Source organism: Epinephelus fuscoguttatus, linkage group LG8 (genome assembly GCF_011397635.1).
Source record: "Epinephelus fuscoguttatus linkage group LG8, E.fuscoguttatus.final_Chr_v1".
NCBI lineage: Eukaryota > Metazoa > Chordata > Actinopteri > Perciformes > Serranidae > Epinephelus > Epinephelus fuscoguttatus.
In genome coordinates this window covers 25,695,355-25,713,249 of record NC_064759.1, presented here as the reverse complement: position 1 = coordinate 25,713,249, position 17,895 = coordinate 25,695,355, and the positions used below count along the sequence as shown (strand labels likewise).

The 17,895-nt window shown below is 41.8% G+C and overlaps 2 protein-coding genes across 5 annotated transcripts in view; both read right to left on the bottom strand.

The window, feature by feature from the left end:
* The window catches only part of phactr4b (phosphatase and actin regulator 4b), a 29,785-nt gene extending 28,704 nt beyond the window's left edge, over window positions 1-1,081 (bottom strand). The window contains exon 1 of one of the 2 annotated variants that reach the window (XM_049584842.1): window positions 979-1,081. The gene's annotated coding sequence lies outside the window, so the exon portion shown is untranslated. Of the gene's footprint in view, window positions 1-909 lie in introns of both variants that reach the window. The other variant, XM_049584840.1, reaches the window with a different exon arrangement.
* An 11,740-nt stretch (window positions 1,082-12,821) lies between these two features.
* On the bottom strand, window positions 12,822-17,895 carry LOC125893889 (endothelin-2). 3 transcript variants are annotated; one of them, XM_049584854.1, is made up of 6 exons: window positions 17,862-17,895; window positions 16,896-16,985; window positions 16,073-16,229; window positions 15,758-15,871; window positions 13,737-13,802; window positions 12,822-13,632 (listed from the first exon to the last, which is right to left on the bottom strand). In XM_049584854.1, the coding sequence occupies exons 2-6, from the start codon at window positions 16,951-16,953 to the stop codon at window positions 13,569-13,571; spliced, it is 459 nt and encodes a 152-aa protein (XP_049440811.1). In that variant the 5' UTR covers window positions 16,954-16,985; window positions 17,862-17,895; the 3' UTR covers window positions 12,822-13,568. The 3 variants fall into 3 exon arrangements, with proteins under 3 accessions (XP_049440811.1, XP_049440810.1, XP_049440809.1); XM_049584853.1 differs by having other exon boundaries at window positions 16,896-17,149; window positions 17,862-17,885; XM_049584852.1 differs by lacking the exon at window positions 17,862-17,895 and having other exon boundaries at window positions 16,896-17,196.

Here is a 17,895-nt window from a genome sequence, read left to right as displayed (position 1 = left end):
TTAATGCTTTTTTTGAGACTCTAGTCACGCAGAGGTTGCTAAATGGCCGATGTGAAATCACAAATGGCCCTATCTCGAGCCAGTGTTTGGTGTGTCCGCTCTGGGCTACTGTAGAAACATGGCGATCTCCATGGAGGAGGACCCGCTCCCTATGTAGATATGAATGGCTTATTCTAAGGTAATGAAAATACAACAATTCTTATCTTCAGGTCATTATACACTAAAGAAAACACAGGCTGCTTATTATATTGTATTATATTTTCTGCCAGTATACCTAAATCCTACACTCTGAACCTTTAAAGCCGCGTGGAATCGAGCACCTCCAATATGAAGCTACAAGTCAGAGAGCATTGATCTGGAGACTGATCAGTTTCCGATTGAAGCATCATCCCCCTTCGTGATGGCTGCAGAGAAAATAACACATGCAGGGTGAAGCGTTTGTAGCGGCCTGTACGAGTCTTTTTCCACATCATGACGCGAAGCTATGGGGGAAATAACAGCATACAGACCTCTACGGTGCATCCCACTGACAGAAACATCCGGCTACAAACATCGACACACACCATCTACATCCCGGAGATCACACGCATCCTTTGTTGTGCACGGACAGACGCCTGAGCAGAGATGAGTGGAAAATGGAGTTTGAGGTGGTGAAGCAGCAGCAGCAGCGATTTCAGCGAAAAGGCAGCACACACACTCATCCCACAGCACCCGGGACGAGACAATATATTAACACGCAATGCTGCACTGTATACGTGCAGTTTGCTCCATTGCCGGCTTGTTGTGCAGCGGCTAAGTTGGAGCGCAACTTGGTTTATTGTCTGCGGAGAGATCTTCCCTCCAAACTCGCTGAGGCTCATCCGCTCCCCCCGTACCCTCAGCTGTTAGCCTACCTCTCTCCTCACTCACCTTCCTCCGCCTCCTCTTCACAAATTAGTTACAGCCGATGTAAAAATAGCAGCCCGGTCATTTCCTCACCTCACACTTTCCCCCTCTTCCACTGCCCGGTCCAAACATTTTACGCATTTACCGGAAACCATCCCGAGCTGGGCATCTCGGTACCGGTAGTTCTCGGTGGAAGTTGCAGCTCCTCTGTGGGCGTTGCGAACACGGCTCCTCTTTGTGTCAGGAAGACTCCAGTACCCACCAGGCATTGCATTGCATTTATCTAGGGTGGGGAGGGGGGTGCGGGAGAGCATTCCGTTATATTCTCCAAATCCCTACTGTGATAATACAACACTACAAAGCAGAGAGGTTCACTTCTACCGTCCTTTATCCATCATTTTATTACTCAGTTCAAACAGTTTGCACATTTGAAAACACTAAAATAAACCCTATTGTCATGATCCATCACTATGTGACAACTTAAAAACTTTACACACCATGCTATAATGATGAATGAATGGGGTAACATTTAAAAATAAACTACTGCTGCAAAAATTGCATTGATATCTGTGTTTTATTTTGTAGGATAAGGGTTTGGACCAAAACACAGCAGATCCACCCTCACAAAAACAATCCTGATATTTACTGTACAGTATTTTTTAAATGATTTTTGTTTAATCTCATTTTATTTTAATAATATAATAATAATAATAAACTTCATTTATAGCACCTTTCAAAACACAGTGACAACGTGCTTTACAAAACCAAATAAAACACAAGACAAATGAAACAAGATGAAAGCAATAAAAACAGAATAAACATCACAGAGTAAAACACACAGCAATAAAGCAGGTAAAATCACAGAAAGGCAGTTTTAAACAAGCAGGTTTTCAAAAGTGATTTAAAAGATGAGACTGAGTTTGCAGCCCTGATCTCCTCAGGTAGGTCAGTCCAATGTCGGGTAAGCTGTAACTGCAACGTCTCTGTCACCTTTGTGAATTTTACAATGTCTAACATGACTTCTTCATTTAATACAACCTCATTATTTGTTGCTCTTTCATGCCAGAAATCATTCCCAAAGATTGTTTATCATTGTGTCAGTGTTAATATCCCAAGTCTTCAGTTGCAACTATCCATAGCAGCAGCTACAAAGGTCACACTTAATGATATGTATTTTAATTTCCACATGCAGTTTGTGCATTCCTATTATTTTGGCCAAATGTGTCGGCTATTTGAAGGCAGACGTAAAATATGCAGCTACAGAGGCCCCATCAGCTGCCATCAGGGGGTCCCCTTCACAAATTGTGTTAAGTGGTGAGTCATAATTTCTGTTTTTTTCCCCCAGGAGTGGATACATTTTGTATTTTGAGGTGCTTGTGTTTTTCCATTTTATGTCAGCCTGCTACACACCACCATCCTGCCAAAGACAAGTGTTGTTGTTGTTGTTGTTGTTGTGAAATAACACAGTTGAGTGAAATCTCTGATTAGTCCTAAGCTTCATAGACTGCCTGACAAAAGTTTCAGAGACAAAGCATCTGACTTATTGAGCAAGTGTGGTGGAAAAAGTATCATTTGCTTCAGTAACAATATAAGTCCATTACAAGTCCCGCATCCAGAGATTATAAGTGTCATATAAAGGCATTGATTCTGTTGATGAGCAATAATTTAAGGAGAAAACTCAAAGAGAGAACATACATTTTGTTCTGCCAGATTTTTGGACAGTACCTCTAGTATATATGTAGATGACAGTTTCCTAAAGCTGTAAGCAGCAAGTGTTGAATAGGTGGCGTCATCAGGTGATCCTTTTTAAAGTTTTGGTCACTGAATGCCATCGGTGAGAGTGTGAGAGATGTGTTATGGTAGCCAGAGGCCATCTACTGGCCAACTGCAGTGATAGCATGCTTCTTCACTCTTGTAGCCCCAATTTACTGTACAGTATATGAGATTTAACTTGTCATAAACACCACTGTGCATCTATCAGTCCATCAAAAGATCCAGGCGTTATTTAAGGACCAGCTCATACACTATGGATTTATTAGACTGAAACCTGGAGCATTTAAAACTGCTGTAAATATGACATCATGAACACAAGGAAACATTTTGATCCACCAGGGAAAAAGCTGAAACTAATAAAAGAAAAAATCTTCCTCATGAGCGTTTGATGTAACATATTTCCAAAGAGGAAGCCGATGGTGGTGTGTTTATACAACACATCAGACCATATCTGGAGTCTTCCTGGTTCAATAGTTTATCTGTAATTTCCTTAATGTTTGAGATAAGAGATGATCTCAGATAAGGTGTCGGCTTCAGACTTTTAAAGCTTGTTTTATGATTTTTTTTTTTTGATAGCTTACAACATAAAAACATTTGTGATATGATCATTTACCATATCCTGTGGTACACAACGGAGACAGACTACAGTGTCGCACCAAATATCTGAAGAAAAATGTTGCTACAAAAGTATGATGAGCAGACGTTAAGAAAGAAATGCTTAGGAGGAGCAGTCCACAGCATGACACTGCATGTTTTGTATGCTTAAATCATCATTACTAATATCTGTGCTATTGGATTGTTCTGCAAGATGGACCACTAGCTTTTAATGAATAAAAAGCTGTACAACTGCAATAATAAAGCTTATCCACAGTAAAATTACTGTGAAACACCACATTTTTTTGAATGAGGTTAATGTGTTGCACTGGCTGTTTACTCTTGTGTCGTTTATCAACAGGCCCGAATCAACTGATATTAAGTCTGGCTGGTATCTCTGTGTGAAACTGATATCGCTGATACACTAACCATAAATCAATACATGAAGCACTTTCCTTGGAAGTGCCCCACAGTGATGACGAGAGCATGTTGTAGAAGGGAGAGACCGTTTAATGGTGATAGTTCCTTCACTATCAAGGAAAGGAAACTATCAAAGTGAGCCTTTGCACTTTGCCCTATTCTGTGTGACAGTGTCGCGCAGTATGGACTGTTCCTGCATGGGTTAAGTAGTTCAGATGTTGACATGAACAGGACAGGCAGCTGTCTGAGCCCAACATAAAGAAATATGATCCTGTGCCCTGGTGGTAAAGAATCATTGCAATGCACAGTGGAGGGTAAAACACACACTTGTTCTGCTGTCAGGGTTAGTTTATGTTTTCAACTGTAGGATCCGCATGTCTTTGCATGATACAGTACAGCCTTTTTGCAAAACACCCCCCATGGTAGATCCCCAGCAACAGCTGTATGCATGTGTGTGTGTGAGGGTGGGTGGGTGAGACGCTGGCCTATTGCCGCACTGCACATTCTTGGGGAGCAGCTGTGGAATATTTGACCACTGGCTGCATCAGGATTGTTGAGCAGCACATCTCTGCTTTGACAAGTTTCTCATTTGCTGAGTTGCTGATGAATGGGTGCGCTCATGAAGCTTTATGGATGCTAATAGGCCCTCCCTTATAATAACAAACACCCATAAGTGCTGAGGCAGTCAACCTGTGACTCATGATGAGCAAGATGAGGACAAAGTACCTCTTACAGCCTTATTATTTATAATTTTAAAGCAATTATTTCAACGCATGAGCATAATTTTCTTGATTTATTGCTGAACTCTCTCACTCAGCTCACTCAGCTGGAAAGATGTACGACACAGAGGGCTATTCTAAGAGTGGGAACATGCTGTTAGCAATCATGATCAATGCCAGTTGTTGGCTGTGACCCAAAAGAATGCCTCCTGAGTAAATTAAGACACGGCGCAGCTAAAGCATTTAAGGAATGTTTACTGAGTGTGTTCAATCCATATGTGTTGTATCTAATGTGATGTGACCATATGAATCTAAATATATCTCAGGGGTCAGTGTTGGTACAGTATATGAGTCATTTCCAGGACCCAGTGCTATTCAGCTATATTACACTCACAATGTGAATATATGAGATTATGCATACCGTAGCATAAGAGCATTACTCGGCTGCACTCCAGCGGGATTTTGGGGGAACAGATGCCAATTAGACCATGGCGACTTCCCCCTCAATAAAAATATACATGAAGGCATGAAATATCTTAATCACCACATGTTTCTGATCCAACAGCTGCATTGTTTGAGACAATTTTAGGTCAGCGTCTGCTCCTTGGGTATATTGAGAAAAACAACCTCAGCCACAATGTACACAAATCTATCACTTACATCTAAGCAGTAATTAAATAATACAAATAAAAAAAATGCATGCAAGTGGCACTGGGTTGGTACAATCAATGTTAAAAACTGTACTGTCTCTTATTACTTTCAAATCTATTAAAACTTGTAAAACTAGAGTGTTACGCGAGGCTATATCTCTGTCAACTGTTAATGTTTTTGTTGAATGTGAGTATGTCAAGGCATAAAAAAATCATAGAAGAAGTCATAGTGTGTGCATCTTTCCTATCGGACCCTAAATTCTATGCTGGCACCCTAAAATGGCACTCAGTCATCAAAACTTTGAGATCTAAAATTTTTGCTTCAATACCTCTAAAATGCTAAGTTTAGCTGTGGGTAAATTCCCACTAGAACCCCTTCTTTTGTTGGGTAATGGAAGGTGTGGATGTTCAGTTGGTGATTACGGCCCTGACTCACATAACTGATATTTGGGAGTGCTGCTAAGTGTAAATATTAGGAACCGTGATAGCTACTGATACTGGTGGTGGAGAGTAGGCTACATACCTGTGCTTTCATGTGGCACATGTTGCACTTGCATAGAAAGACTTATCATATTTATATATTAATAGCCTATATGGAAAAAAAATACCAAAAAAAAAACATGATAAGTTTGAGCAGGAAAACAGAAAAGTCATCTGTGAAAATGTGTCTTTGAATACTGGCTATGTAACTGCCTAAAGTCACAGTGTACATGTAAACAGAGTTAAAATTCAGCTGATGACAGGATTGTGTTGTGTCGTTTGGACGAATAAAATTTTGCAGAAGGAAGCAATCTACAGGGAGAGACTAAAACAAACAAAAATATGTAATGTTTGGGGATTTTTTTTTCCCTTTTCTCAACTGTAGACAGCTGAGAGGTGATGAGGAAACGACTCCGATTGTAGGAGGGAGTGAAACCAGGGATGTCGCATTTTAACCACGAGGCTCCAAACTAAAACAAAATTAAGTTTATGTATTCATCCATTCAAAACTTTATTAAGACTAGGAAATCAATTGAGAGAGACCCTAATTTTCAGTGATGCAGTGATGCATGAACATAGACATTAAAAACAATCACTAAACAAACAAAGAACCTTCATGCATATCAATCAAAACAAAATGAAATCATACAAAACAAACAACAATACCAGTAAATGATCACTAAAAGTAGAAATACAGGGTGATTAAGATGTTAAGGTGTAGATGTATAGTTAAAAGCATTTACACTCATTTAAAACAAGATTTGAATAAGACCTTCAAACAGCCATAAGGGTGGCAGAGTGCCCAAGTTTAAGGTCTTTTGCAGATTATTCCATGTATAAGGAGCACTATAAGAGAATGACATTCTTCCTAGTTCAGTTCTGATTAAGGAAATGTGAAGCAACAACCTATTCTGTGAGCGAGTACACAGATTATGTGAGGTCAGAGTTAAAAGCATCTGCATCAAAGCTTTATAAATGTCATAAAGTTGGTGAAGTTCTAAGTTGAATCAATAAACTGTACCAATAAATGCTTGTACCTAAATGAAGATGGCAGGTCAGTGTTTTCAAAAATGAGCCAAATGACTGCTCCTAAATGAGATACTGTATAAAGCTTTTATAAGAATCTAATGAAAAGAAGAAAAAATTGTAGCTCAGTCAGGACATTTTGTCAAAGAAATCTTTATTTACCATTTTGATTATAGATAAATGTTCACATCCTCTGTAGTGTATAACACTTACTGCTTCAGATGTGTATTATTTTATATTTTATATTTATATCTTTTCATGTTCGTTATTTCACTTTTGTTGTTGCCATTCAGCAGGGTGGCAACATTTCCAAAAATGTCAGTATTACACAAAATAATACATAAAATCTTGTTTTTTTTAATATGTAATCCTTTGATGTAAGCGTGAAAATAATACAAGGTATTTAAATGACAACAGCTGTATTATGGTGTATGTAACCTGTTTCCTCTAACTTGTTTTTCCTACCTTTTTTTTGTTTTTCCTTTTACAACATTTAGAACAACAACTTTCATCCTTCAGTCCCCATAGATGGACTCCACAGTCATGTAATGCAGAACTAAAGGGCTCAAGTGAGCCAAACAACACAATGCCAGACAGAAAACAACGACCCCAGCCCCAGGAGAGTTACGGGGTGACAGAGTTCTTCAGGCAGTGGCAAACAAAGGGACTTTTCTGGAAGTAAAGAGAAGGAGAAAAGGTGAGAGTTTGCTTGTTTGTTTGGTTAAAGGGAACTTCCTGTTTTGGAGCTCAAAGTTGGCTGCAGTGAACACAATTGTTAGAGCAGTGAAGCCGACTGTATGTACAGTTTAATGTGGGGCTCATGACAATCAGCAGGCCGCAGTGAAGTTAAAACATCTGTGCAGCCATAATGTCACAGCAAATCATAATGAATCTCAATTTGATGAGAAATCACTAATCTCAGTTTCATAAAAATTAAGAAACAGAATATGTATGTGTGTATCTATGTAAGTTTGTAAGATATCTGAGGGAAAATTCTGATAATGTTCAGAAATACGAAGATACAAGCCGAATATTTTCCTTCATGTAATTTACTGTGTTTATTTCTTGGAATAACTGAACTTTCTGAAAGCACTTGGTGGATTGACTCCACGAGGTTATGCTCCGAGCTTTGCTGGAAACCAGTGATTTTCACGTGGTGGTTAACTGGAGTCTCTCCTACTCAGCACCATGGACAGAGTTCAGCCATTGAGGCAGCCTGTGGTTTCTCAGCTGACACAGTATGAGTCCTTTTTTCCTTTACTTCACTACTTCGCCCATCAGTTAATCATTAATAAGCATTCATGTGTTTGTCATATAATCTTTATCTCTTTAAACATTTTACAGGATAGTGAATCTTTTGCTTTATTGTTGCTGTTGGTGCTGCTTGGTGACTGAGACGTAGAAGCGCCTCAAGTTCACATGAATCATTATATCGTCAACCCCCAGTGGCAGCATGTGATTTCCAGTAATTGACCCTGAGACTGGCCTGTTACTTCCTGACACTTCATCTCTCTTATTTGGACCGACAGAAATGTTGAAAATGTTTCCTGTTTTGCTGTTTAAGACACAGACAACCATTTAAACCCAGAGATTATCTATGTTCTGAAATATGTTGACATTATGGCAAAAATGCCAAAACAAGGCTTTACAGAACCCCCTAAAACTTTGATGAATACATTATTAAAGTACGTTCTAAAAAAAAGATCAATTAAAGAGCCAGTGTGTAAAATGAGTTGAAAACAGTGACATCAGTGGTCAAATTCTAGATTGCAGGGCTCACTCGCTCACCCCTCCTGTCGGGTAAATGACGGTGGCCTCGTAGGGACAAAAAGCCTTGCACACGAGTTTTTCAGGAGTAGGTCTATCTAGCAACGAGGTGAATGTTTATTTAGAAATCTAAACCATGTTACGATATTGTAATGAATCCCTCACGAGCAGGAGACCAGAGGAGCGTTCGGGAAAAAGGCCAGTTTATTTGAGCACTCCAGAAACTCCGGTAACACTCCAGGGGCTAAAAGACTCCGTCCCAAACTCTGACTCTTCTAGCGTAACAGACACACTTCATACACACATACTCATTTACCATACTTAGCGGGAACCCCCTCCCCTCTCTGCTCCACCAATCTCCAGCCCGCACACTGACTGACAGCGTGGCCGGTAAACAGAGCTCAGCTGTTTATTTAGCCTAGCGATATCTCCGGACTACAGTAGCTGCAATGGACGACTTTGAACGCGATTTTGAAGAGTTTCTTGTAGCGGACACAGACCCAGAGTCATACCTGTTTGAGCCGGAGCATACAGATGAGGAACTCCATGTGTTTGATGCTGAGTGGGCGAGAAGAGAGGCTGAATGCACAGAATGGGATTCGGTGCTACTGCTGCCATTGTTGGGGAGATATATCATCAGAAGGAAAAGCGCCGCAGAGAGTGCATCACAAGGAGTGAAGTTGCGTCTTCTTTTCCTCGCAGATGACGGTTCGGGTTCATTCTCTCCTGTTGTGCGGTAAGTGTGGTCCATTCGCAAACTTTATAACTAAAAAAACTTTTCACTACTCTCTATCGACGAACTACTAACACTCTCTGCTGTTTCCTCCTCCTTCTTCCTTCCTTCCGCTGTCTTCGTTGGTTCATTTATACATGCAAAACGCATTCTCTGGCTGGCTGGATTGTCCACTCGGTCTGCCCTACATACATGGCGGCGCAAGATGGCGACCTCTCTAAAGCAAGGCTCTTGCTATATATATGTATATATATATATATATATATATATATATATATATATATATATACACATATATAAAAGCATAATTATAAGGCTACGAAAACCAAATTAATTTTATTTTATAGCGATTATACACTTGTATAAACATATTAATGGGTAGAATATTCAGATTCAGATTCAGACTGACAATAAACCATGCCCAATATTACACACTGGCCCTTTAAAGATAACTAGAATTACTGTTTTGCAAACTGGTCAAGTTGCAGTTACCACTTACATCCATGTTTGCCCAGACTCATATGTAGTCATGATAGTCGACGATTCAAATATGGATACTGATGCAAAGGAGAGAAAAAATCTGAAATGCTGATGCCTCACACATCTCCAACCCGACAGCAGACATGACCCGTACAGTCACCACAGATTGAAGGTGGGCGCCCAAGCTTAGTGTCACCAATTCAGTATCAGACCAAATGTCTCCCCCTTCTGTTCCTGAGATATGGCGTTGAAAAATGTCCAGAAAACATTATGATGTCACAGTGAAGTTGACCTTTGACCTTTCAGATATAAAGGGCTCTAGTTTCCCGGCGTGGCGCAGGGTGGCGAACCCCACGCAGAGCTAGTTTCGAGCAGCGCAACCTGAGGCACGCTCAGTTTGGTAGTTTGGCAGACCGAGGTGTGCTGAGATGGATGTGGTGGCGCATCAGGGGGAGGTGTCGACAGATCCAGCTTGGCGCAGTGATAGTTTCGTGCCAAAAGGCTTCGCCGAAGGTGCGCTAAAAGCTCGCCAACTGAAACCACGTCTACTGTCAGCACAGGGGGAGCGCAGTCGGTGTAAGCCGAAGTTTGGCTGACCAGCGGACAGTGCGCACACATCACCAAAACCTTACAGGCAGGTTTCCAGAATATCAGGCACATTAACGATGCAATAAATACCCAAAAAAACACTATTCAATGCAACTATCTGCAATAAGCACATAAATATATCTCTATATCAACTGTCCTGTCACATCTGATGTCAGATCAAAGGGGATTGGCACCGTTTGGCACGTTTGGCATGCGTAATGGAAACCCAACCTGATTTGATTAACACAGCTGCAAACTAATGAGTTCACATCCCTCTCAGCCAACCACAAACAGCCACAGCATCAGATAGGGAGTATATATTCAGCATCTGTCATCTTAGAAAAGTCAAAAGAAAAGAAACCGAGTGAGACTGCGAGAGAGAAAGAGAGAGCGCGCACACACGAGAGAAACGCAACATTGATTTACAATTGTGGTGACCTCCTCCCAGGCTACCTTTGCATCATCAGCCCGCGGAGGTCTGCTCGCAGTTCCGTATATTCGGACACTGCGAGCTTGGACCTCCCGGACCAAAACATAAGTTTCCTCCAAGTTTGGCCATCTGACGCTGCTGCTCTCTTCTGCCATGGTGAATTGAGTAAACTCTCATCACGCAGCGCATATAAGGGCGAGGTGAGGGGCTCATTTGATTGGTGTGATGTGTGTAAAACCCACTCCACGCCTTCTCTCCTCCCTCTTTCCGACTTGCGCCGGTAGGAGGGACGGAGGCGGGATAGAGGAGTAGCTACGCCAGGGCGCATGGTGTGCCAAACTTGCAAAATCCGCCTGGCCATACCCAGTTGGCGAAGCGCAGGTGTGCTGCGCCCCCGCCGCGGCCGGTCTGCGAAACTAGAGCCCAAAATCCTTTTACGGCCGGGCTCCACCAGGCACGCCAGCGGGACGACACGTCTGCTGCGCGAGTCCCGTAGCAGCTCGTAGCTGTTAATCAATTACAGCAGCTCCACCGGCAACGGGAGCAGTGCGACAACCCCCGTCTGTCACCTGACAACTCTCTATTTTACGCGGCTCTTCTATTTTTGTCACGCTACGCTCCCCTACGCGACCCTCCAGCAGATAAAAACTACATGAAATAGTGTGCTAAACGAACACAATGTGTTTTTAAATGAATAAACCATTATCAGAGGTGATATGTTTTGATTTTTTTTCATGCATTTACCAATGTTTATCCGTGACATTGTGTAAATGTCCGTGGCGGACATTTGAAAGCGAGTAGATGACAAACAGTACAGTAAACCTGTAGATAACTCAAATATATGTCATGACTTAGGTGGAAAATGCTTTAACATTTCATGCAGCCTACATGCAGCCTCTCGGCTCGGCAAACGGTAAACAACCCGCTGGCTTCTCTGTGTGTCGCTTCCGTAGCCTACGCAGTCAGTGGAGCCCAAATGAATACGCCGCGACGCTACACTGACGTGATGCTTACGTTTGCAGCCGGTGGAGCCCGGCCGTTAGAAAGGTGTGTGAAATTTTGTCACAATTTGCGTATGAGGTTTTATTGGCGAGGCTTTCTTGAGATTTCACGTTCACGAGAATTAGATGGACACAAGGTCACAGTAACCTTGACCTTTGACCTTTTCCCACCAAAATGTAATCAAGTCATCGTTGACTCAAAGTGGACGTTTGTGCCAAACTTAAAGAAACATCTGGAAGGTGTTCTTGAGATATCACATTCACGAGAATAGGATGGACGAACAACCCAAAAACATAATACCACATAATGAAAAATTAGCAATAGGCAAAGACAAAAACATCCCTTTTGAGTCAAAAGTCTGCATCAGAATTTAAAAGATGAATACTTTAAGAGTGATGAGATAAAATATTGATACCACTATCATGGTAAATTTGAAGCTACAGCTAGCAGCTGTTAGCTTAGCTTAGCTTAGCTTAACTTAGCGTAAAGACTAAAAAGAGGGGGAAACAGCTAGCCTGGCTCTGCGCAATCCAGTTTAAACAAATGTGTAAAGGTGACTGAAGTATGAGAATTGCATAACTGTGTCAGATGGTGGCCACTAATCTACTGTAGATGCAGACAGCCTGTACGGGATACTGTCTGAAGCTAGGGTGGTCGTGCTCAGGCCTGTTTCCAGAAGATGGCTGCAGGGGGTCTCACCAGAAAACAGTCGAAGTAGTGAGTGTGACAGGAACGAAAAGAAATGCAAAGATGCAGGAAAATCTCCCAGAGAAATTAGAGCCACATTAACACCTAAATCTCATCATGCTCATTAGTGTTATTTGATCTGGCGGCAAACACAGGTCACTTCACTACAGCTTTACTCACAAAATGACAGCTAAATCATTTCTGGTTTTCTTCGGCTCCAGCCCTCGTCTGCACCTCCTGCATATTCAGGTATGCGTGGACGGTATGTACAGCGCAGGCAGTCAGAAAGGAACACGGGGTGACAGGGCATTTTGTTCCTCTCGCTTCACCCCCTGAGCAACGTTACAAAACGCTGCATTCTTTCCACAGATCCTTGTGATAACACGGGCTGCGCTGCCTCTGAATAGCAGGTAAACTTATTATTCATGTGAGCCTGGAATTCCTGGACCATTCATCCGTCTCAGGCTTCCTTTTGAACTCAGAAATGTGTTTGCTTGTCACACAATTGAATTGCACATGCCACCTGAAAGGATATATTTTCCCTCAAATTATCCGTCACGTAAAGTTTCTTTGCAGTAATGACTTTATTGACACAGTGTGCCTTCCTGAAGCAAACACAGAAGGCAATAAATTAGAAAGTAGGATAAAAACAAGATGAGATTTGATTTTTCTTTCTGTTTTTTGTCTCAACTTATATCTATAATCAAAGCCTTAACAGGCATGATAAGCTTGATTCAGATGTGATTTATCTGCTTTACACTTTTGCATACAACAACCTTAATACAGACATATAACCTTAAGTATTCTGCGTAACTTTTTCAACATGTATCTTAAGTCACACACAACAAAAGCACATTTGTATGACACATTTGTTGAGCCATAATAAATGCATTTTACAGAAGAAAGAGTAACAACATGCTACAGTATGTATATGTGATAAATTCCTGTACATGTATGTACAGTATGCATGTCCCTTTCCTCTGTTACATCCTTCTCTGTCAGAGCTGGCATGTCTGCACACGGACCACCGCTCTGCCTCTCACAGACCACATGGTCAGAGTCAAACATGAGCACAGGCACAGCGCTCTCTTGTCACAATAGAAGCTCCTCTCAATGCTGAACCTCCAAGATGTGTTTGCAGATCTCTGTCACGCTTTCCACCCTCTATTCCTGGGTACAAACAGACATCTCTGTGGCGCTTCGGGGCCTTCCTGCATCGGACGCCATCTCTCAGCAGCCCTTTTATTTCCCCCCTCTCTATCAAAGGAGTGTCATTTGTTCAGGTGCTCGCTGCTCCCTTTCTCTCACTCTTGCTGCCTCAGCTGGCACGCTGCTTAGCGACTGTCCTCCCTCTGAGAGGGTGAATCCCGAGCTCTCATGGACCTGCGGGCTGCAGCTCTGAGGGGCGAAAAGTCAGTCACAGGATCAAAAATATGATCGAAATGTAAATGTATAAAAAAAGTTGTGTGTGTTTCAAGGTAATCTCGTCATTCATAGCTCACCTTAGGATGCTGAGTATGTTGGGTTGATGTCTCTCTACAGATCTCTTTGGGGAAGTGATTTCAGGGCTGCACAAATGGAAACAGTCTAGTTACCAAAAATAACCAATCCAGAGTCACCCTGCAGTTTGTCATTTTAAATGTTTTATTGATGTTGCTGTAGTTAAAGAACACTCCGCTTAAATCAAAGCGTCCAACACTAATTCTTTTTATACTCTCAGTATCCTAGAAGGGTCTTATCTTTATGGGCTCACTAAATGTTTTATGTTCGGAGAAAACAGTGAACAGATATCATTTCTGAAAAGGTTTCAAAATATCAGTGTTGTGCAAGATATGGCCGGTAAGTTTATTTTAGTTTAAAACACTCCGAATGTGAAGACGGAACTGTTATGATGTTATGTCAAAGATGTCCGTGTATTGTGCTGCAGATATCTACTGACATTAGCATGCTAACCAGCTAGCCCCAGCCCATCCTGTCCTGTAATTCCACTTGTATTTGCTTTTTTTTTTTTTTTTTTTGCTTTTTTGGGATGGGGATTTTTGTCATTATATTTTGATAATTTAAAAGTCTGCTTCTGAAGAGCGAACTGGTGCTCAACAAGCAGAGAAAGACAGTTGGGAAGGACAGCATGTAGGGCCGGGATATTTTTTTTTTTACATCTAACTTGTAACTTGGTGAATTAAGGGTTTATTTCAACCAAACCAGATTTTGTGTTCGTTGGAACAGTGGAAAGACTGACCAAGACAATTTTGGTGAGATTTATTTGGTTTCTGTTGAGTGTCAATGAGGTGTGTTTTACGCGGTTAAGCTAGTCTCAGTACAAAACTTGAATTCATAAAGTTACCAGTTGTATTTTTTCTGTTCAATAAAGTAAATAGGAGTAGGAATATCTCTTTCCTGTTTATTTATGAGACTAAAGAGCTTATACTTGTTGACTTGGAGGTGAAATGCTAGCCTGGTTCCAGACCATAGACCCTGCCCACCCAACTGAGTAGGCTTGCATCTCTGGTCTGGCATACTTCAATGAATTTGCGATTTATCTCGTCCAAACGGTGGACGGACCAATGAACGCCGGGGGTCTAGCAATTAGCCAATCAGCGCCATGCTGATGTCAAGCTGTACGCTGGTGGGTAACTGGTGAGGATAGCAACAATGGCGACCGCTACAGATCCTACAGACCACATTAACGATGCTATCGAGGTATTTCGCCACTACTCGCGTTAATGGAGGACCAAATTAAGGAAGCTGCTAAACTGGATTTAACGGCGATGCAGCTGGGCGTGCACGACGATGGAGACATTTTAAACGGGCAATGCTCACTTGTTTTTGGCACCCCCGAGGCATGGATACTAATGACATCAAATTCTGGGTGAGTCCTTGATCTCTACTGATTGGTTAGCGAAAAATCAAATTCCCTCCCCCTTGTAAATCGCCTTCAATGGAAGCCATGTCAGACTGAAGGTTCTGGGAGCTTCAGTCTGACACTCAGGCTAGTGAAATGCTGCCCCCCCGTTAGTTTAAAAGCATGTTGCCAGGTATTACATATTGCAGCTTTAAACGTGAGGCCTTGACGACCTCACACCTTGCCTCCTGTCTTGGCCTGTCACTCAGTCTCTCCGCTGTCTCTACGTGGTGACATTATTTCTCTGGCACTTCTAGGAAATGTGAATTCTCAACATAGCTTTCCACTGCTTCCAAACTCCCACACGCCTCACTCCTTCGGCCCTTGGAGCCAATCACAAAACAACAAGCCTTGTGAACTTTGTGCACCAGCCTGAGACTATCCTACTCCCTCAGGCCTCAGCTGTATTGTTTTGACGTTCACACCCTCTGACAAGCAGGACTTATAGAATAGAGTGACAACACATTTAGGCTAATAATAGCATTGCGGTGAAATTAGTTGTTCCCTCACGCTGCACCACTCCTCAACCTCTATAAAGGGGAATACTACCTGCGTTGATGGAGGCCACACAAATCTGGATTAAGACACACACACAGGCTGATGCGTGAGGCCCCAACTCACCTCTGATAGCAGAAGCTGGTGCAGGTTTGATCATCAGGGTTGGCACAGGTGCAGCGGCCAGTGGACCTCCTGCGCCGGGACAGAGCACTGCCAAGCCCATAAACTGTTGTCTTACTGCAGAGTGAAAGGGATGATAAACAGACTTTGCTCTTTGATACTTCACACACCAGTGCCCATTTAATTATACAACAATGATGATAGCAGAAGTTTATTTAGCAGATATTGCAAAACAATGATAATGCACACAGGTGACAATGCTGCATGTGTGTGCCCAAACTTTTTGTGTCCGCGTACTGTGTGTCCTCTCATGCTCACCTGGGTGTGTTGACCCAAATGATATCCAAGTGACAGAAATAGTGGCACTCAGAGTCGAATGGGCTGCTACAGGCGCAGCGCTTGCTCCTCACCCTCTGTGTCAGGACACCGTCACTGACCTCCACTTCCACCTGTTTCATCACTGGAAGACCCAAACCTAATGAGAGACAAGGAGCCACTCAGTAACAGTAACAGATGAATGTGTTACATCACCAGTCTATAATATATAGAATATGCAAGTGAGAACATGAAAAAACTATTGTGAAAACTATTCTTCACAAATTCCCCTTTCTTTCTACAGAACTCATCACTCTTGATCTTTAACAGAGAGCAAACAGACGTATTTACAGCATGGCGTGCATGACATTCTTTCCTTTATTCATGCTAATGCTCTCACAAGCAAATATTCTACTTCCTCTTTTGTTCTACATGAAAAACATGCATAAAATATGAAAAACACTCCTGCTGCTTGTCCTTGGAGTATTGCAGGAATCAGTTACAAACTTTCAATGTGCAGCAGCAGTAGAAATCTCCTTCAGATAAAAATGAGCAGCTCTTGTATGATAAATGGATCCTTTTATGTTTCCTGGGCTTGCCAACACATGTATGTGCACCAGCATATAATGATGACCGCTATTGTGTGACTGAGATTAACACCAGTGTTCATACAGTGTGTGAGTCCCAGTACACTGATAGCAAAAACACAATTAGAACAAAATGTCTTGTATCATTCTGTCTTCAGTTGTTAGGTTGATATCACGCACATGCTCATAAAACAATACATTATATTGTTTATAATAGAAATTTTTAAAAATAGACTCACCATCCTCCATGGAAGCCCAGAGAGTGATGAGAAGAAGAACACTGGTGTGAGTAGACATAGTTGATAGCCTGATGAAGCTCTGCAGGGAGACTATAATCCGTACAGTTACAGCTGTTTCTAATGTGCTGCTGCTGCTGTTTGTCTGCAGGTGTCTGAGCTCTGTCACTGTTTTATACCTCTCCCTCATGTGATGTCATGGCAAAAGCTCCACCCACGGCTGCTTGCCACAGTGTACGACCGCAGTCTTTTCGAACCTATGACACATTCCGGGAATACTTGATACTTTGCAGTGTGTGTCTGTGACACCGCTGTCACCTGCTGAGTGGCATACATGTCTGCAGTTTACTTTTTTTTGAATGAGATATTTTTACTGTGCTTTTGCTATAAATGAAGTTTGGGGGGTCCTCCTCCTCAGAGTGATGGAGGAGGACTGAGATATGGACATCAACCGTGACCACTGGGAACATATGTGGGAGAGATAAGAAGAGAAGGGAAATAGAGTGACATTTTAAATGGGGTTTTCCCTCGGCCAGTTCCTCTGTTGCAACAAAAATAAAATAAAATAAAATAAAATAAAATAAAATAAAATAAAATAAAAGTGACCTTTTATTGTATTCAAAGTCCTTGTTTTGAGCAAGAATGTATGAATACACTTTAAAATGATCAAAACTGTTGGAAATTCCACAGGGACAATTAAAGGGAAATTTCGTTTTTTTTCAACCTGTCTCCTATCGTCCTAAATATGTTTCAAGTGACTAGTGACATAAAAGTAATGGTTAGCATGTTAGCCGTTAGCCTAGATACAGCCGGGGCAGTGTCAGACCTGTTAAAACGTAAGTGAACGGGCATACTTCAAGCGCAAAGTTAGTCCACTAAACAAGCTTTTTTTCCACAAAGACCGCCTCATATCGTTAGGATAAATGTCAGAGAACATATAGAAAACGACATGTAAACGTGTTGTCTTACCTTACCGGTGTGCTGCCATGTTTGTTTACCATCT

Bases quoted from the DNA above. Each gene is read 5' to 3' on its own strand.
- LOC125893889 (XM_049584853.1), bottom strand. From the start codon at position 17,082: ATGAGGGAGAGGTATAAAACAGTGACAGAGCTCAGACACCTGCAGACA. The intron at 15,872-16,072 runs GTGAGCATGAGA...TTCACTCTGCAG, and splicing joins ATTTGGGTCAACACACCCAG to TAAGACAACAGTTTATGGGC. The intron at 13,633-13,736 runs GTGAGCTATGAA...TTCGCCCCTCAG, and splicing joins AACATACTCAGCATCCTAAG to AGCTGCAGCCCGCAGGTCCA.